Source organism: Meriones unguiculatus, chromosome 2 (assembly GCF_030254825.1).
Source record: "Meriones unguiculatus strain TT.TT164.6M chromosome 2, Bangor_MerUng_6.1, whole genome shotgun sequence".
NCBI lineage: Eukaryota > Metazoa > Chordata > Mammalia > Rodentia > Muridae > Meriones > Meriones unguiculatus.
In genome coordinates this window covers 14,193,347-14,213,687 of record NC_083350.1, presented here as the reverse complement: position 1 = coordinate 14,213,687, position 20,341 = coordinate 14,193,347, and the positions used below count along the sequence as shown (strand labels likewise).

Genomic DNA, 20,341 nt, shown 5'->3' with positions numbered 1-20,341 from the left:
TCACAAAAGCCATTTTCTTCAGGAAATTCCACCACCCTGACTCGGCCTCGGAGCCCAGCTTTTAGAGACATAAGCCCTTTGCCCAACCTCCTCCCATCCCAGAGTCTGCTCTAGCCCCGGATGGCAGGCAGATGGTGAGGCCTCTCTCACCAGCTCACAGCCTGGGCTGAGCTCTTCTGTCTGTACCAGCTGAGCCTTGGGGAAAGCTTTCCGTTCCGAGCTTAGAGCAGAGAAGAAAGACTCAGCACACTTTTGGTTTTTGGTATCATTTAATTTTTTTTTTTTAAACCCACTTGTTGTCTGGGTTCAGCTGGGAAGCAGGACATATGGGTGGAGGGAAGGGGATGGCGCGAGCAGGATTGGCCCATAGCTTTGGCGGGAATCTCTAGACCCTGCTCCAGGGAGGTAGGTCCTGTTGTCAGGCTCTGGCTGGCTCAGGCGGGGCTACAGATCTCCGGGTCCAAGTGCCCTGAGCGGAGGAGAATTCGATTCTCCCCAACCCACCTCCTTGATGACCCAGTCAGAGGTTTCCCAACACCGTGCCAGGCAGCTGAGGGACATCAGGCCATCGGCAGGCCTGAGTGTCTGGGTCAAGGAACGCTGTCTGGCGTCTGATGCCAGATAACAGCCTCGGCTGTGGCTCCGTGGGGGCTGCCATCTAGAGTGGCCCCAAGGAGCTCCTTCTCTTGGCTCCTGGGCTGCCTGGGGTCATTCCTTGAAGCCTGGGTGCAACCAGTGCTATACTTCCACCCCCCACCCTTCAGACAAAATAAAATAAAATACAATACAAATTAGAATAAATACCAACTGGGTCAACATTTACATTTACACAGATGAACAAGATGATCCCCAAACTGCAAAGGTTTACAGACCAGATAAGGAAGGGTGAGTGGATGAAGATGGTTTTGGGGGGGGCACATGTTCCCCGTGGATGATGGTGGGGCTCCAGGCCTTGTCCAGGGGAGGCTGGGAGCCCTGCAGGAGCTGTGGTCCCAGAGCTTAGGCAATAGGGCCAGTTCACAAGGAGGACAGTGACAAGCAGGCCACTTGAGTGGAAAACAAGGACCAACTCGTCCTGACAGGCAGGGGAGCCTGAAAAGGCTCAGTATCAGATCATCATGGCCAGACAGGACAACACAAGCCTGAGAGAGGCAACAGCCAAATATGCCTTCTGTTTATTCATTCAGAGGCCGGCTTGGATATGCCATTCCTCTGGAGACAGGGAAGGCTCTGGCCTGGGGAGGTCAGGGGTCTCTGGATGCCTGCATGTCTCCCACTTCCCTCCTGAGTAGTCTCCCACAGAAAGCTGTTTAGGCAGTGGTGGCACAGGCCTTTAATCCCAGCCCTCGGGAGGCAGAGGCAGGCGGAGCTCTATGAGTTCAAGACCACCTAGTCTACAGAGTAAGTTCCAGGACAGCCAGGGCTAAACCAAGATCTTAGGCTTTACTGTTGTTTCTTAAAAAAAAAAAAAAAATAATAATAATAATAAAAGGTTTTCTTTCCATGTCTGAAAAAGTAGCAGGGATCTGCATTTAGAACAGACAGACAGCCGGAAGTGACATATTAGGATGGGCCAGGAAGTGCTGTCAAGCAATGGGATACAACAGGCAAACTCTAGGTCTGGAGCCACCGGGACACAACATGTAATTAAAAATATATTTATATATGTATACATATTTATATCTCCATCTTCACACTGGTCCTCAAGGCCCTAGGAAGGGCTTCTCTTGAGGCAGGGTCACCAACAGGCCATTAAGAAGGAGTTGCATTAGGCCCACGGTGCCCACAAAGCCATGGTCTCCGCCCCTCTACACAGTGTTTGGGCGCCCCTGTATGGAGCCTACTCTGTGAACCCAGTGAGACCTCCCTACTCCTGAGGCTTGAGTCCTCACCATCAGCACTTTCTTCCTCATGGTCCTGCTTCATTCTTAGCAGATGCATATACACAAATGTGTGCGTGGGTGTGTGTACACACAAACACATATACACCCACCCACACTCACTCACACACACACTGCTCTATAGATACCTGGGAAGCAGGCCTATGCAAACACACACACACACACACACACACACACACACACACACACACACACACACACACACACCATTCTACAGACACTTGGGAAGCAGGCCTATGGAAGCACACCTGTGGCTCCTGAAGCTTCAGGGGGAGCAGGTGCCCGTGGGCCTGGGCTGCCCAACTCTACAAAAGCATGGCTTCCCTGATGCCTTCTCTGGGCATCCCATTTGCCCTGCTCTTCCCTCAACACCTCCTGTGTAGTGTCCCTGGGCTCCAGGCTCAGCCTAAGGGCTGGAATGGGAGTAAGGAAGCAAGAAGCAGAAAATAAGACAGATAGGAAGGAGAGGAAAAGGAAAGCGAGCAAAGCTCTCTTAGACCTCTCTATAGAGGTCAATGGGATGGCCATTGACCTCTCTACCTTCTTCCCAGCAGGCCCTTTTGAGGCCCCATCTCAGGACCTGAAGAATTTAGTTGGAGAGAGCGGGGGACTCTCCCTCTGCTACCTGCTTCCCTTTCTAGTCTTTTAGACTCGGTACAATTAAGAGAACCTTCCCTGTTCTTCACTTTAGCCAGTCTGAACTGAGTTGGGAAGCCTCATGAGCAACAGTTCTCAACCTTCCTAACACTTCGACCCTTTAATACTCATGTGCTTCTTCACGTTGTGGTGACCCCCAACCAGGAAATTATTTCCGCTGCTACTTCATAACTGTAATTTTGCTACTGTTATGAATTGTAATGTAAATAGCTGATATGTGGGATATCTGATATGTGACCCCGTGAAAGGGTTGTTCAACCCCCCCTTAAAGGGGTCACGAGTCACAGGCTCAGAACTGCTGCTCAAGAGCCTCCAACACGGCCCAGGCATGACCAGTTCCAGTAAAAGGAGCCGACTAGGAAGCCACTGGGCTTGGACACTTATTCTAGGGATCATCAAAGTGTGGGTTCCAGCTTCCCAGAGACGAGGCAAGGAGCCTCCAGTCACCACCGAGACCAGCCTCTTGGACTGCCTCATCCTCTCTAACCATTATAGACGGGGTTGTTCCCTGGGACCAAAGCCTTCAAGAAACTGTAGCTTTGATTATAGCCCGAAAAATTTATCTAGCTGCCTGCCTGGTCACCTACCAAACTGTCCCAGTCATGACCCAGCAATTTCCCCTGTCCCCAGCAGACTTGGAGACAGGGCTTTTGGGTCTTGCCTGGGATGAGGTGAGGGCAAGGACACAGCCCATGAATGAGGCTCCAAGACCCACGGAGCCAGCAGTGGGCTCTTCCTCCAGCAGTTGGCTTGGAACAAGACCTGCATTTGGTTTTAATCTGCCAGCCTCATTTCTGGCCCTGTTTGCCATAATGGGGGCCAGGGCAGGTGCTAAGGCAGTCCAGGGGACAGTATCAGCCCTTTGGAAGCTAGCAGTGGACAAGAACAGAGGCACTGCAGGACAGGGGCCCAGGAACACAGGATTCCAACAGGGACCCCCATTGGGGCAGAAGTTTCCAATTATTAGCTAGCTACTGGCAAGCTGTTAGTGGCTAGATTTTTTCCAGAGGGGGCAGGGTTTGATCTCCCACTAATCAGGGGATCCTTGAAGGGGATCGCATCGCATCGAGGGCATTTTCATTGAGAAAAAGGAGACTTCAAAGCAACCGACTTTTGAAAAACAAAATAAAAGGGTTCAAGCTGAGCCATGAGCCCAGCTCCCTTTTCTGCCTGGGGGAGCAGCAGGCCCTGAGGCTGGAGACTGAGGGTAGAAGGCATGGAGCGTGAGGGTGGAGCATGAAGGTTAGAGGGGGAAAAAAGACTCTCCCCAGCTCCACTGGGGCCGACAAAGGCCGTCAATTATGGGCGGCTGGTGGGGGCCGTGCCTGCCTTTGTCCTCCCAGACATCTGCTACCCGTTGCCTGCTGCCAGTTGGCCACTGCGCCTGACAGCACGTGGGAACAATGAGAGCCGTCTCGACCCACTTTTTCAGCCTTCAGCAGTCCTGGCTGACCCAAGCAGTGGCCAGAGGTGTGGGAGGCTGAGAGGCAGCTGGAGACGGTGAGGAGTGGCAGAGATTCCTCCCCTAAAGCTCTATGGGGGAGGGAGGGAGGGTCGGAAGGTAAGGGGTGGGGAGGGCTGAGGGCTGAGGAGAGCGAGGAGAAGAGAGCAAGGGCGGGTGACCACCAGCACAAAGAAACATGCTTCCCTTGGTGCGCTGCCACGTGCTCAGGATTGGGGGGGGCTGCACGGGGGAGGTCTTCTGAGGCGTACAATCCACTCCCCGGCTGGCTCCACACTGGCCCCCGTTGCTGCCTGCCTCTTTGCTCAATTCTCTTTCCTGCCAGGGCCACCCCTGTCCTTTCGCCTGTCCATCTGGCCCTGTGCGCCAGGGCCCCAGCTGCCCACGGGCTGCCCACCAGGCCCCCCCGGCTGTCAGGCTGTCAGTTTCTGGATGGTCCTGTTGTAGTACTGCGTGATGGGGGGCGTCAGAGGGTTCCAGCTGTTGGCGTGGAGCTCGATGACCTCCAGGAGCAGGGACCGGGTTAGCATGGACTCGGTGGGGCACAGCATCTTGTCTCGGGCGCTGGCTAGGAGCTCCGTCATCAAATCAGGCAGCTGCTCCTCCAGCAGCCGGCCAGTGCTTTGTAGCTGTGGGTGAAAAGTGTGGTCAGGGTGGAACTTGTACCCCATAATAGGTACCCCCTCTCCCAATCCCTGGTTAGGTAGGCTGAAGGCAAGGAGCAAAAAGATCTGAATTGTCCTAGGAACATGCAGATCCAGGCAGGAATAGCCAACGGTGAGATTTAACCACCATCTGCCAGCAGGAATGCCCGGAACCAGGATATTGCCTCCTGCCCAGGCCTGACAGCAGCTCACTAGGAACTCACTTAGTGCTTTCTACCCCAGAGCCTCCCCTCCTGTGGGAAGCTTTCTCTGACTACACTTAGACATCACCTGACCCCATGGTCTGTTCTCTGAGCAGTCAGGTATCTCTGTGTTCATTTCCATTCATCAGGTATTTCTCCAGAAACAGATTAGTGATCAGTACCTACCTGCATCTATGTGGAACACAAGGGAAGATGGGCCTCCTTTCTGAGCAAAAACCTACCTCTAGCCCCAGAACTGGCCTCTGCCCACATCTGTAATAATAGCTAGGAGAGAAATACGAACTGAAGTAGAAGGCCAGCCAGGCAATCTTGGGAGACCGATCAATCTTAGGAGAGGGAAAACAACAAAATGAAAACAAAACAAAAACTGGCCAGGAGAAGCTCTAATCTTTCTGGATTTCCGGCTAACAACCCCTTCCGGACCCTCATTGACACTGCACTCTGGCTTGTTCTACCTGGTTTTCCAGGCTCCATCTTTCCCACAAAGCCTTGCCCCGACCTCCCTCCCCTCGTTTCCAGAGATATACACCCATCCCATACATTTCCCAGCCACTGTGCATGTGGTGGCCTTGAAGCCATCTGAAGGAACAGACCTTATCTTATCTTTCCCTCTAATCTCCGCAAGCCCAGCTAGAGCCCAGCAAATAATCTTCATGACCGTCCCATCCAACCAAGACTGCTATGCAGGCTCTTGGGATTTATAAGCTCCTGCGCCGTAGCCTTGCAACCTGGACGGAGCCATCTGAGCATACAGGATGCTCACTAGTATGGACAGGCTGGGTCCCCATGCTAGAAGGCCTTTTTTCTCTGCCTGCCATCCTGAGTGACTCCGGGCTGTCTGCAGAGGGCAAGGATCTGCCCCAAGAACGCAAGTAGCCTTGAAAGGAAGATTCCAGAAGAAGTTTCAGCATTCACTGGCTACATGTTGAGTTCAGGAATAGTGCCCAAGAATCAATGTAGGAGATTCAAGTGAACCATTGGCACCTTCTCCTAATTGCATACCATGGAAGTGAAGGGCGATCTTTGGGGGCAGCAGGTCACCTGCAACCTCTTAAGTCATTCCTGTGGTATGCCTGATCCAAAAAGCAAGAGGTCATGGGACAGAGAAGTGGGCAGTGCCAGCCTGTACTGACTCCCCTAGAGAGCAATCCTCTATAAGCCTGGCTTCACAGACATCTCTGGACCAAGGGCTGTTTCAGGGACTGTTGCTCCCCCAAACTGTGAGGCCTGAAGGCATGTGAGTCTGGGATCAGGCCCTCTGAGCCCACTGCTCACCTCCATGGAGCAGCAGAGGACAGCATCTTCCTTCACATCCTGAGACTGCAAGAGCTGTGGAAGAGAGAACAGAGAGGAAACAGTCAGGCTGCTGGCTCCTGCAGGTGGGACACTGTTCTGTTCATTCCTGTCCCAGCTTTGACGCCATTGGTGACCAGCAGGAATGCCCAGAACCAGGATATTGCCTTCTGCCCAGGCCTGACAGCAACTCACTAGGAACTCACTGGGTCGCAATGGGTCAGAAGCCAGGGCCTGGCCATCGGAGGGAGTTGAGCCATCAAACTCTGTTCTCCATTGGTGTAACACTGCAAGCTCAAAGCCAACTGTGATTCACCCACAGTGAACGCTTTTTAACCAAGGCCACGACCAGGCTGCCGTGACCACATCCCCCAAGGTTTCCTCTACCTGGCTCATTTATTTATTTGTTTACTGCTTATTTGTATATTTATTTGTTTGTTTGTTTGTTGAGACAGAAGCCTCATGTAACCCAAGCTGGCCTTGAACTTGCTATGTGACTGAGGATGACTTTGAATTCCTGATGCCCCTGTCTCTGCTGTCTAAGCTTCGTGATCAGAGTTGTGCACCACCATGTCTCAACTTTTCCCCATGTGAGACGGGGTTACATACCATAGTGCAGGGTGCTCTCAAACTAGCAATCCTCTGTCCTCAGTCTCCCCAGCGCTAGGATTACAGGTGCGGATTTGGCTCCCACTCAGCATTCTCAGTATATAACTGCATGCCTCATGTATATCAGTTCTAGTTCTGATCTTTGCATTTTTGTCCCTAAAGACGATAGGCCATCCCATAACCACAGACCTCACTGTTTTACCCTACTCAGGCCCTGCCCACACGATTCTTTAGAAAAGCCTCCCCCTAGCAGCCTGGTGTGTAACTGATTGCCCCCATCCACTTCCTGCTGACATCTCTCTGGAGTCCCTGACATCTGTCTCTTCTTGTGTGTCCTCTATCTTCTCCCTCCATCACGAATGAAGCTCTATAAGATCAGGGCCTAAATCGTCCACCTTTGTCTCCAGGCCCTGTCACAGGTGCTTAGTAAAAAGAAAATATTTGCTGGTAAAAGTCTTTGGGAGGCAGGATGGCAGGCTGTCAAGCTGGCAGTGTCTGCAGGAGGCCAGATAAGGGCCAATTGGAGAGGCCACTGTGATACATATGGCCTTAGGAAGGTAACATTGAGGGGGGCTGTGAGCAGCACCGTCTCACACACCTCCCTTATCAGAAAGGACGCGGCTCGGAATCACAACTGATGCTTGTGCAAAGACACAGCACCTGTGCCAGTGCTGTCTAGGCCAGCGGTTCCCAACCGGTGGATCTCGACACTTTTCACAAGGGTCGCATATCAGACATCCTGCATATCAGATATTAACATTACAGTCCACACAAGTAGCAAAATCACAGTTCCGAGTGGCAACGGAATAAATGGTTGGGGGTCATCACAACGTGAGGAGCTGTATTAAAGGGGTCATAGCCTGAGGAAGGCTGAGAACCACTGCTCTAGGGCAATGTGGTGATAATCACCAACTTCGTAGCCTCCGGCCCAGTGTGACTTCCAGGACTTTTCTTCTGAAAGCGTACCCACACACTTTACACAACACACCCATTTTCTGCCCCATTCTATGACGGCAAGAGACTGACAATGACGTGACACCTCCTGACAGGTCTGCACAGTGGACCGTGTGGCTGTCCCTTCCCTCCACACTGGTGGCTGCTTCTGGAGCCCTCTTGACTCTTACCCTGTGGTTGCGAATCCCTAAGAAGAGCCTAGGAGGCTGCCACTGAGCTGGCGTCCCGGGAGTGTGCTAAGAGTCTCACGTGGTCTCTCATCTGGATGACTCGGGGAGACCAGAGTGAAGATTAGGAAACATGTTCTGGAAAAAGTTGGGGGGTGGGCCATCTCACCTGGTTAGCTAGCCAGCAGCCCACCCAGCCCACTCTGGCAGGAGCTGAGCCCAAGCCTGAAAGTGATCTTTGTGGGCGAAGCTGGAGGGAAAGGTATGCCCGCCTTCGCTTACTCCCTGGGGAAGGTGGAGCCCGAGGTGAGCTCTGCAGAGCTCTGGAATCCCTGCTGTGGTGAACTTCCCTCATGGGTATCACCTGTAGTATCTGTACTAGCTGTGGCAGGGGGATTTGTTTTTTTTTTTTTAAGATTTATTTATTTTATGTATATGAGTGTTCTATCTGCATTTACATCTGCCAGAAGAAGGAATCAGTTCACATTATAGATGGTTGTGAGCCACCATGTGGTTGCTGGGAATTGAACTCATGACCACTGGAAGAGCAGACAGTGCTCTTAACCATCTCTCCAGCCCCCGGGATTTGGGTTTTTAAGGCCAGCTTGGGCTACAAAGTAAGAGTCTACCTCAAAATAAGCGAAACCACAAGTTAAATTACTGTAGACATTACAACAAATAAATAAAATGCTACAGAAGTTACAAGGAAGGCAGGAGATGAGAGGTTCCTAGGGGCAGGGAAATGGAGATTCAAGGCAGGATTTCTCACGGTACATGCAGGTGTGTGCCTGGGCCATATTAGGTTCTGAGATCAGTCTTTGGGCCTGCAGCATCTCCCCACAAGTGTCTGACAGCTTTAGTGACAAGTTAGGTAATATTATGGGAAATTCCTGAGAAGCAATGCTATGAAAAGTGTTGTCTCTTCCTCTGGAAAGTGGTCCTCCCCTGAGCCAACAACTCCATTTCTTCTACTGTCCAAAGCCTGGTTGCCTTCCTTTGGCCTTCCGTGACGGGATGAGGCTCTGCTGTCTGTCCACATTCCTTCCTTTATTCCTCTACCCTTTTTCCATCCCACTATATGATGTCCCAAGCTTCCCACAGATGAATACTGCTGTTCCTACCCTGGCAGGCCTTGTCTTTCTCACTTAGGACAGAAAAGACTGCTCAGGACTCCCAAGTAGAGCTGTGGGAGGGTTCCCTCTTCCAACCTTATCTCTTATTTGGCTGTTGGGAAAGTCTGCGCTAAGCCAAAAATCACATTGTGTGATAGGCCCTGTTGCACAGGCCTGTTGGGCTTTCTCAAGGAAGTTACTGAGGGCTGTGTCTTTCTTTCACTCTCCTGTCTTTACCGTTGCTGCACACAGAGAGTACATGAAGGAAAGGCTAGGGAGATGGCTCTGTTGGTAAAGTGTTTGCCCGGCAAGCATGAGGACCTGAGTTGGATCCCCAGAATCTGTGTAAAAAATTCCAACTATGAGGGGGCACACTTGTAATTTCAGCCATGGAGAGGCAGAGACAGGAGGATCCCTGGGATTCGATGGCCTACTGGTCTACCTACTTAGAGAGCACCAGATTCACTTAAAGAACGTGCCTTGAAGAACAAAGGAGAAGACACTTGGCAATAGACTCTGACTTGCTCGCCCCTTAGATGCAGACTACCTCTTGGTGCTACCTGTTGAATACAGAACCCTAGACCCTTTAGAGCTCATTCAACCTCCTCATTTGACCTCTGAGGGCCTTGCTTCTGCTCTGGGGATTGTCAGGAAGCCCCCCACCTGCTGTTTTTTGTGCTAACAACAGGACCACTTGCCTCCTTCAGTGAGGGTTCCCTCCCTGGAGCCCCTTTGAGTGTATCCTCCCAGGCTGCCCAGACCCATCCATGGCTCCCTAGTAATCACTCTTGGACCTTCCCTTCCCTAGGGTATCCTAGACATCCTTCCAAGTACAGACCCTTTCCATTCTTCTATCTCTGCCCAGATTTTATGTTCTGTGCTGTATTTTTCCAAGTCTAGGTTCCCAAAGGGACAGTTAGGTTTTGAATAAGAGAACCCTGTTTGTATGTTGAGGGGCTAAGCATTTCTCTCATATACGTGTGTTCTACTTGGGATTTTTCAGGAAACAGTTGCCTGAACTCAAAGATTGGTCTCAAAAAGGAGTGGCCGCTTGAAACACACATAATACTTGTATACTTCTTTGAGGCTTTATGACTGACAGTAGTCAAAGGCAGACCACCCAAGTTTCCACCATTGGGGGGAAGGATAAACAAATGATCTGTCTCTACAAGGGAATATTATTCAACCCTAGGAGTTGTGACATGTGCCATCACTTACTTCAATGAACTTCAAGACACTGCTAAATGAAAGTAGCCAGGCACAAAAGAACAAATACCAAATGATTCTACTTATACGAGGTATGGAGAACAGGCAAATTCATAGAGACAGCAGATGGTAGCTAACAGAAACCAGGGTGGAATGGGGAGTTATTCAGTCAAGACAGGTTGTCAATTGGGAAAAATAGAAAAAGTCTCTGTAGCTGGTAGGGATGATTACAAAGCAATGTGATTGGGCTTAATACTGTAAAAGTATACTTAAAATGGTAAATATTATGTTATATATACATAATATACCACAACAAAACCCTGGCTATTTAAAAAAAAAAAAGAAAGAAAAAATAACCAGAGAAAGCCTTCTCGGAGAATAGACTGCCCTTCTGAGCCACCGTTTTTAGGAAGAAGGGCTGCATTAATGAAAAACCAGCGTGGCCCACTCTTGGGGTGAAGGTCTGGGTGGGGAAGAGGCCATGCCTTCTCCAACTCTTTGGCATAGAGAGGGATGTGGGCGGGCTGGGGCAGGCAAGCCACCCGCACCCTTGCACCGTGAAATGTGTTTTTTGGATGAGAATCCGAGGCAATTGTACGAGCCCACACAGTGTTTGTTAGGAAGCGAATGCATTCCTGTGCTATTGTCTCTGCCGGAGCCTTGTTGTGGGCACACCCATCACATCCTCCCTCAGGGAGAAGAAGCTGAGGTGCTCCAGCCAGGCTGTGGGAGGCCTGACAGCAACTAGAGAAAGAGCATCCCCGAGTCCCCCCGGGAAGGGCCATGGGGCCTGGGCATGCTGCCCAAGGCGTGCCCAGGATGGAACTAGGCTGGCTTTTGAGATGCCACCCAGCAGGGAGAGAAAGAAGGTGCTGATGGAAGGAAGCATGGGGCTGCCTAGATGTGCTGGTAGGGATGAGCAAGGAGACCAGTGCTTGTCTCACTGGTTAGGGCGTCAACCTGAGGTATGCTGGCTGGCCCTTCCTGACCACCCTAGCTCTCCACAGGCACGCTCTGTAGTCTTGGGGATCAGGCCCAGCCGCCTCACACACTACAGCGAAAGCTCACTCTGACCCTGTTGCCAGTGGCCCTGGTTCTATGAGGGGTGGGGGTGGGGGGAGCAAGGAGGGTGCAAGATAAAGAACTTTACAAAGTAGACTACACTGCTACCTTGCCGGAGTCCAGAGCCCATCAGAATACCTTGATTGGCTGCTGATAGTATATGTGGAAGGACCAAGACTTGTAAGGACAAAATCAAAAAGCGGATGACATTGAAAGCCAGAAATATTAAAAAGGAGATCAAAGAATTGGAGATGGAGGATACCTCAGAGATGGACATAAACACTGACAGTGGAAAGAAAGGAGAGAAAAAGCGAGGGAAAGAGGACACAGCCCCAGTAGATGGTACTTGGACCATGGACTGCTCTGCTGGGGATTTCACATGGCCACCTGCACTGTGGGAGTGCCTTACAGTCGTCAGAGCCCATGTAGCCTATGCCTCCACTGGCTCTGGACCCACATCACAGTCAAGTCTGAAAGACAACACAGGAACTGATACTCACAGTAATGACCTTGAGTCATCGAGAGAAGAGGGTCAATTATGTCTGGTTCTCTCTGTTCAGGGAGGCAGATAATCTATCCAAGAAAGCCTATCATCAAACACGTGTGGCAGGCTGAGAGTCAAGCTCTGCCACTCACCAAGCGTCACCCAGGGCATGCCACTTAATCACGCTGCGCCTCAGTTTCCTCACCCGAGAATGGGGATAATATCTGCCTCGCTGTTTTGAGAGTCAACGGAGATAATATATGGGCAAACGCTTTGAAAAGTGCAAAGCCCGATTTAAACGTAACGTGTTATTATTATGATTACATTTATATCTTTATAAACATATATCTTCCCTGCAGATCCCAACACACTTTGTACCCTCGTGACACTCCTGTGGAGACAGGCAAAGGCCACAGGCATTATTATCTCGACTTAATAGACAGAGAAACTGAGCATCAGTAGTTAAATGGCTTGCATGAGCCAGACAGACAGTGAGTCTGAGCAGAGCTACACAGAGTCCTGGGTCAGCATCTTCTTCCTTAGAGGATGCTTTTTGTTTCTCCCAGACTAGCTAATTTTTAGGTTGAGAGCTGGAACTCCTAATTCTTAATTCTGCTGACTGGTGACAAGAGCCAACCTGGGCTTTCACAGCAATGGACTGATCCTGCCTGTTCTTTGATTGCACTGGTGACAACTGTTTATTCATCAAGTCGCTTTATCCTTTCATCCATTTGCTTAACCATTAATCCACTTACCCGCTTACTCTGACCTATCCATTCGCCCACCCTTCTATATCCACATTGACCCACCGCCCCTCCACCCACCTACCCGTCCACACAAGCATGTATTCACCTACACACAAACATTGAAGAAACATTCACTATGTGCTAAGCACAGCGCAAACACAAGAACAATGACAAGGCTTCTTACTTAGTAGGGAAGACTAGAGAGGCTCTTGCCGGGCCTATGGGGTTGGAGCATGGGGTGAATAGTGGCAGTGGAGACTATTCCAGGCATTTTGCGAAGAAGAGTATCCACAGGCCATGTTCACGAATGCAACTCCAGTATGCCAACAGTGTGCCAAAATAGCTAAAACACGCAGGGCCGGGGGCAGGAGGATGTGGCATAACAAACAAGACCAGGGCCAAAGACTAATGGGATTTAGATGCCACGATACTCACTTGTTTGTTTGTTGTCTTATCTCAGGGTTTTGGAGAGCCCCTGAAGATTTTAAGTGGGGGCCTAGCAGGTGATATTTACACTTAACAAAGATCCTTTCTTGCACAGAGCAGAGAAGAACCTAGAGTCAGGAGGCTTGGGCTGGGTCTGGAAACAACAAACCCAGCGAGAGAAAAGGCTGCGATGCGAAACTGGTGGCTTGGACTGAGTTGCACTGAGGCAGGTATAAAGGGAGGACCATGCCAAAGAGAGCGAAGATTTACAGTGAGTACAGGGGTGGGGGGCATAGACGCCAGGCTGTTCTCAGGCCTGAAGCTTAATCAACTTCACAAATGGCACCAACAGTATGGGAAGGCTAAAGAGCACAGTGTTAGCAATGCCAAGTTCATGGTCCTTAGGAATGATCTTGGAAGATGATGAGTGGGAGAATGGCTGCCTGGCTCAGTACCCAGGATCAGTCAAGGTCATCAGGTGTGAATGAGCTGACCTAGAGAATACATGGAATGAGAAGAAGAGAAGGTGAGGGGTCTAATCTTGGAATCAACAATGGCTAAAGGATAAGAGAGGATGAACCCCAGGGGAGGAAGAGAGTGAAGTGGAGCAAGAGGAAGTATTGCCATGGAAGAAGGAAAGATTTCCAGGAAGCACAAGGTCAACAGGTCAGATGCTTGGAGAGGTCAAGTAAGATGAACAATGACTACGTCGCCATGGATTTAGTGATTAGGAAAGAGGGTGACCTTTGCCACAATGACATCAGTGTGTGACAGAGGCAGGGAGAAGCTCGGACTGGGCCTGGAGAATGGGAGGGAAGCTCACAATACACATAGAAAGAATATAGCCTTGCTTTCTTTCACTTTGGGTGCCCCCCATCTGTCTCTCCCTCCTTTTCTCCCTAGTCTCTCTTGTTTTCCTTCAGACCTTGCCTATGGAGGAGAACAGGCTATCAAGAGTGGAAATGGTTTGACAGGAATGTGTGTGGAGGCAGGGGGATCTGTAATCTGTTTAAAAGTTTCAGATGGGACCAGATTGGGCAGAAAGGAGGATCAGGTACACGGATCAGCCTTGGAGAAGAGGCACGGTCTGTGTAGGTAAAGTTATGTAGACGCTTATGCTGTCCATGCTGTGGGTAAGGCTACAGTGTCAGCCCATCATATGTTCAGTTCTTAGCATTATCAGTCTGTGCTGCTTGCATTTCACATAGCCCTGAGAGGCGAATTTCCCCTAATGTCACTTGTCTATTAGCCTAACAAGGAGTCTTGGTAGGGTGGCCGGGGTCAGATGTCAAGGAAGTGCATGCTTCTGCCCTGGCACTCAGTCTAAGCCTGTGCCTGAGGTCTGGCTGCCAGCTTCTAATGGAGGCCAGCAGACACCCTAGCTGTGGACCAGGCGCCCAGTGGGAATAATTAGTTTCCTTCTTGCCGAGCTTGCAAACCTCCTCTGCAAAGTGGCCACGCTAAATGTCACACGGGGGCAGTGCTTCATCCCACAGCTGGCCCCAGGGAGTGGAAATGTAATCTGGGGCCCTGTACAGACATCGAATCCTTCTGTAGACACCAGAGCCAGGGGCCGCAGCTCCAGGGGCTCCTCCTGGGGCCAAACCCCGGTCAGTGGCCTGGCTAGGAGGGAGTGCTGTTCAGAATCTCTGCAGCTGTGAATTCCCAGGACCCTGGGGTCGTTTGTGGGATGCCAGGGAAGTCAGCCGTGTCTGCAGTCAACGCCTCCCAGTTTCGCCTGTGGTGCTCACCGCAGTCCTCTCCAGACGCTGCCTGTCTTTTCTGTTTTGGGTTACCCCAGCATCCACCCATCTTGCTTCAGGGATGGACAGGAGACACCAGAGGTAGTCTGAGGCTTCCCCTTTTCAGAGGGGGCTCCTGAGTGCTGCACACCCCACTTTGGGCTCCTCACCTGTAACCTGCTTTACATGTTCAGTGCTTGTTTTAGGTGCTTTGTGTACATTTCTAAATCCCTCCTCCCACCTCTGTTAGACACTACATGATTTCTCCTGCTAGAGGGGCAGAATGACTTCCCCAAGAGAACTCAATAGATGGGAATATGGGATCTGCACCCAGGTCTAGCCTGGCTTCAAAGTCAATGCAGGTTGGCTATTGCTACCCCGTGAGTTGCGAAGAATCAGGCTAAAAGGAAGAGGCCCGGGGAGGGTGGATGGCTGCTCACCTGGTTTGCTTGGGGATACTCAGTTTTCACCTGTCACTCGGAAACAGCGACAGCATGGAAGGCATGCTTCTTCAATCTGCCCTGCTTAGGATAGCCCTTCACAGGGTCTCAAAGACAAGGCATTTCTGCTTCGTCTCTGGGTTCAGAGGCTCCGCCAATACAGTGGGCTCACGGCTCCTGCCTCTCTCTGAGGATGAGAATGTGGACGGGAGGAAGGCTGCCAACCCTCTGTCCTTATTGCATGGTGCTTATCAGTGAAGGCAAGGAGGAAAGCTGTATCCTGGGCCTCACCTGAGCCTACCTGCTGACCTTTCCCCCTTCCCCCTCCCACTTCACCCTCTGGCACATCACACACTGCTCTCTGCTGCAGCAAGTAAAAGAAAGATAACAAAGCAGGCATTCTCCCAGCTGCCTGTAAGGCGGCTTAACCCAGGGAGCCAGGCACAGAGGCCATCCCTGACTCTCACCGTCCTATCACTCATCTCTCTGAAGGAATGGAGTTAGGGCGGCTTGTGTCTGACTCAGCAGCGCATAGTCAGGAAGGGTTAAGGCTGGCTGGGAGCCAGGCCTGGGGCTCAGGGTGGGTGGCCAGACTCCCCAACTAGGGCCAGAGTGGGAACTGCTAGGTCTGCCTGTCTCACCATGCTGGGACGCTGGGAAGAACAAGGAGGGAAGCAGGGCAGTGGCGGGGGCAGGGCTGCCCTTTGCCCCTAGCTGGGCCTCCTTCTTGCCCTGGCCTCTGCCCCCCCTACCTCCACCCACCCGAGGCCTGGACTTGACCTTGCTGGTTTTGCAGGGAGGGTGAGACAGCCTCTGGGTAAAGGGACCTAGCTGCTGCAAAGGCATTTTCCGCTCTCTAAAGTAAACAATCAAACAGGAAATTAATCGAAAAACCCACATCAACGGAAGGTTCAGGTTGTGATTTTCACAGCCCCAGAGCCAGGAAATTCAAGGTTACAGTTCCCATAGCAACTCGCCCGTAGAAGGAGTGACTGCTGGGTTAGAGTAAGACCTTGAGGAGTCAAGCAGGCCAATCCTCTGCCTCCAAGGAGCATTCCCAGCAGCAAGTCTGAAGGGCTTGGGTAGACTGCGGCTCTGAAGTGAACTATGGTGCACGGGAATGCTGCAAGGCTCAGGGTACTTTGGTGCTCACAGTAGCCCCTGTGTGAGCCAATGAGGACAGACCTGGGGGTTCACCCTGTTCTGTGCTGCTGGAAAGAGCCTCAGAAAGGCTTGCTTACCTCACAGCACCATCTCCAAGCGAGCAGTGGCTGTCCTGTACCTGTCCTCATTCCCAGCTCCCTGGCACACTTACTGTCATCTCTAGCCAGCCCCCATTCGGACCTAGACTCTTTTCATTATTGACCTTGGACCCATTCCTATGGCTGTGTCTCCACTGAGAAACATCTCATTTGATTGACAGGCCCAGAGGCTTCCAAAACAACGCCCGAGATAGCAAGCACACACTTTCCCACCCCAGACCCTTTTGCGGGGTCAAATATACAATATTAAAATATCAGCTCTGTGCACCTTCATGGCCCTGAAGTAGTTACTGAAGCAGAGGTAAACTTTGCCCTTCAAGTGGGGATGGGAGGGAGCTGGGTGTCTCGGGGTGGGGTTTTCTTTTGTTGTGTACAGAGGAATCCCCACTTGACAGGAAAGGACATGAGGGCGTTGGAACGCAACCTCTGGAGGAAACAGTCTGGAATCCTTCCCTGAACGTCACAGTACTCTCCTGCTGGTACAGTCCCCGATAGCCCCCTGGCCTTATCATGGGACCCACAGGAGGGACATTTTCCAAGCTGGAGCTGTAGCTTCCTGGGCACCAGGCCTGTGGCAAGAGGGCACCCAGCCACCTGCCCAGCTGCCAGCCTGACTCTGGAGCCAGCGCCTGAAGTGAGCAGGGCTGGGGCAAGTGAGAAGCGGCGCCTGCCCGGGAGACGCAGTGTCTCCCCGATTTCCTAACAGGCCCAGAGCTGTGCCAGGGCCCGATGGGCAGCTCACCAGGTCCAGCCTCACTTGCGAAACTGTCCTTCCCTCTTATGGAGTGAGCTTCCTGGGGGAGGCTACACTGCTGTCTAGTTACCAGAGTCCCTAGGCTGCAAGAGCACTGGCTGATCACACCTCCTGTCTGCCCCTACCCTCCCTTCCTGCATTCCCCTTGTCCCCATGCGGCGTGGCCGAGACAGGATGTCTCCTTGAGGAGCACGATGGTCCCTTTCACAATAGCAGACAAATAGATTTAATCACTGGAGATGGTGGGGAGTGTCAATACAGTGATGACTTCTCCTATCTTAAACCTGAGGAGCCTGCAGCAAAGAAGGAAGTGGCTCCCTACCCCAGGGGCCCGAACCAATAGATGGAGGCCCAAGATAATCTGGTGGGCTGCGCCATCCACCTTTCTCCCACCCAGCAGGAAGAAGCTTCTCAGAGATTCTCTGTGGGAGGCCTGCACCAACACTTGCAAGTCTGTTCTTCCGAGGCCAGGGGTCACAGCCCAGCTCAGATTCCACAGGAGAAGGGTTCCAAAGTGACCAACAAGGACCTTGAGGAACAGTGGTCACATGCTGACCCATTCTTCTGCCACTGAACATGCCATTTGGAAAAAAAGGAAAACCGAGAAGCTTTGTTTAAAATGTTCTCTCCCACGCATCAATATTAGCTTGCTGCATTTAGGAGTGAACATTAAATGCCTAGTGGTGCAGCGCTCGTCTTTAATCCCAGCGCTCGAGGGAGGCAGAGGCAGTTGGATCTCTGAGTTTAAGGTTAGCCTGGTCCACAGAGCAAATTCCAGGATAGCCAGGGATACACAGAGAAACCTTGTCTCAAAACAAAACAAAAACAAAAAATAAATAAAAATAAAAATAAATTAACATAAAGCTCAGTGTGGTAGGGCACATCTTTAATCCCAGCACTAAGAAGGCAGAGGCAGATGGATTTCTGTGAGTTTGAGGCCAGCCTGGTCTACACTTTAATCTCCAGGACAGCCAGGACTACAATGAGAGACCCTGTCTCAAAAAAAGAATGAATATGAATGTCCATAGCCATGAGAATCTCAATCAGGGGTGTGGCCTTCTTGTGATGGAGAAGGTATAGTGGCAGAAGCCACACTGCAGAAGCTGGACTGAGAGCTGTTCCTTAGGTGACAGAACCCAGACAGCTCCTTGGTGGGTTGATGTGTAAGACAGTAACGAAGGACCAAGAGAGTATGACAGCTGGGCCTGGGACAAGTGTGCTCTGTTAATGATCAGAGAATAATAGGGTTGTGCTAAAGGCATAATTACCATTGTAATCGGAGTAGCAGGCACCCAGCAGAAGGGCAGACAGGCCTGGGCTGAGAAAAGGGCCTGGGGCCACTTGGGGACCTCAGAAGGGATTCAGTGAGGACTCTGCCAAGTCTCAGAGACCTAGAGATAAGAGACTTTAATTGGCACCTGGAAATTTGTTTGGCTTTAGAGCCTCACCCTTAGCAGAGTAGAAACTTAATGGGGCAGTGCTGTGGCAGCTGGGGTGATCTTTTCAGACGAATAATCCTCAAGTTAATATTCCTTCTCTCCATGCCTTCTTTCTGTGTTCAACCGACTGTGTCTCAAGGAGATAAAGTGCTTAGTTTGCATTTCTGCTCCCTGGCGCACTTCCATCAGGGCCTGCCTTCTCCTCGCTCCTCTCCCAGACCTTCTCCTAGCCCAGCTTATCTGTTCACAGGCCTGCGGAGCTGCCCATCCTGTCCTCACCTGCCTCCAACTTCTGACCGTCATTCCCTCTGCTGAGCAAACCTTCCACCCTGGCTCCACTTCCCAGATTCCTCAGGACAGCCTGACGACCCTCCTCACCTCTCCTTTCTCTCTGCTCCCCCCCTCCCCCCGTTCCTCGAAGTCTTCTTAAGTTCTCCCCTCATGTCCTTGGCCAGAGGCTCACTATTCATCATCCTGGAGGCAACTATTTGGTTTCTCCTAGCCTTTGGTATTGTGTAGGCTGGATTTTTTCACATTCTTCATGCTACGTTTGTGCTTCTTGGAGACTAGAAGACTGGGTCTGAAAGAAAGCTTGGACTTTCTTGGGCAAGGATACTCCAAAAAACCCCTCAGTGACTTAAGGCTTAAGGTATGACAGATCCTGGCTTCAGCTTCTCCACAGGTAGGAAAATGTATCCATCCATCCATCCATCCATCCATCCACCCATCCATCCACCCACTCAAACATCTATCCATCCATCCACCTACCCTCCCATTTGTCCACCCACCTACTTATCCATCCACCCACCACTCATTTATTCATGTATCCATCCATCTACCCACACATTTATCCATCCGTCCGTCCATCCGTCCAATAGAGAGGCCCAGAGCCCAGCATTTGGGTGTTTAGAATTCGGACTACAAAGGAAGACTGATCGTAATCCTAACTCAGCCACTCCCTTAGGCTGTACCACTTACGGTCACCTCTCTGGGTCTCAGCTTTAGAATCTGCAGTGTGGGCACAGCGATATTCTCTCTCTGTGGATTGCTGAAGGGTTGAAGACGGACAATCCACTTGAACCTCTCGCAACAATAGCTAGTGTACAGCAAGCTCAGCTCCACCAGTGGTGGCTCATCGTTCATCACTAAGCAGATTGCATGGGGCACTGGATGGGGGTGTGAGGCCAAGCAGGGCTCTCCTCACGTGTGGAGGAGGATGCTCAGGAAAGTCTTCCTGGGGAAGAGATCTTTCTCAGGTGAGCAGAAGAGGGGGGAAGAAGGAAGAAAAGAGAGTATTCTAGGCAGGGAGGCTCCCCTCACACCAGTGGTCTACAGTGCTAGCAGAGGGGACAGAAACAGGGCAGGGGGCAGACATGGTGGGTAACTCAGGCAGAAGGTACAGTGGCCTAGTTGAGCCACAGACAGAGAAGAAAGCGACTAGATTTGAGATAGTTGCAAAAGTTGTCCACAGTCCCTGGGACCTGGCAGGTTCAGGATGAGATAGAGTGAGGGACGGAGACAGCTTTGGGCTTAATGCAGCCAGAAGCGGGTGGCCCTGCAAAGAGGTGCCATTTTGGGGAGTAGCAGGTAGGTCCATTAGGCATTAGAAGCCTGACGGGGTCTGTGGACAGGCCAGGGTGAGGTGTTAAGGGGATAAGATGGTCACAGGTCTGGCACCACAGATCTGGGGTTTGTGTGGTTGGAGTCTGGAGGAGCTATTGATCCTGAATAGCTCCTGGGATATTCTGAACCACTGC

At 51.3% G+C, this 20,341-nt stretch overlaps 1 protein-coding gene across 5 annotated transcripts in view; it reads right to left on the bottom strand.

Annotated features, from left to right (window-relative positions):
* Positions 1 to 250: 250 nt before the first annotated feature.
* Ctif (cap binding complex dependent translation initiation factor) overlaps positions 251 to 20,341 on the bottom strand; it is a 246,196-nt gene continuing 226,105 nt past the window's right edge. For all 5 annotated transcript variants that reach the window (XM_021640087.2, XM_021640088.2, XM_060377034.1 and 2 more), the window contains exons 11-12: positions 6,164 to 6,217; positions 251 to 4,649 (exon numbers count right to left, since the gene is read on the bottom strand). In XM_021640087.2, coding sequence (XP_021495762.1) covers positions 4,434 to 4,649; positions 6,164 to 6,217 — 270 coding nt within the window. In that variant the 3' untranslated portion in view covers positions 251 to 4,433. The remainder of the gene's footprint in view (positions 4,650 to 6,163; positions 6,218 to 20,341) is intronic.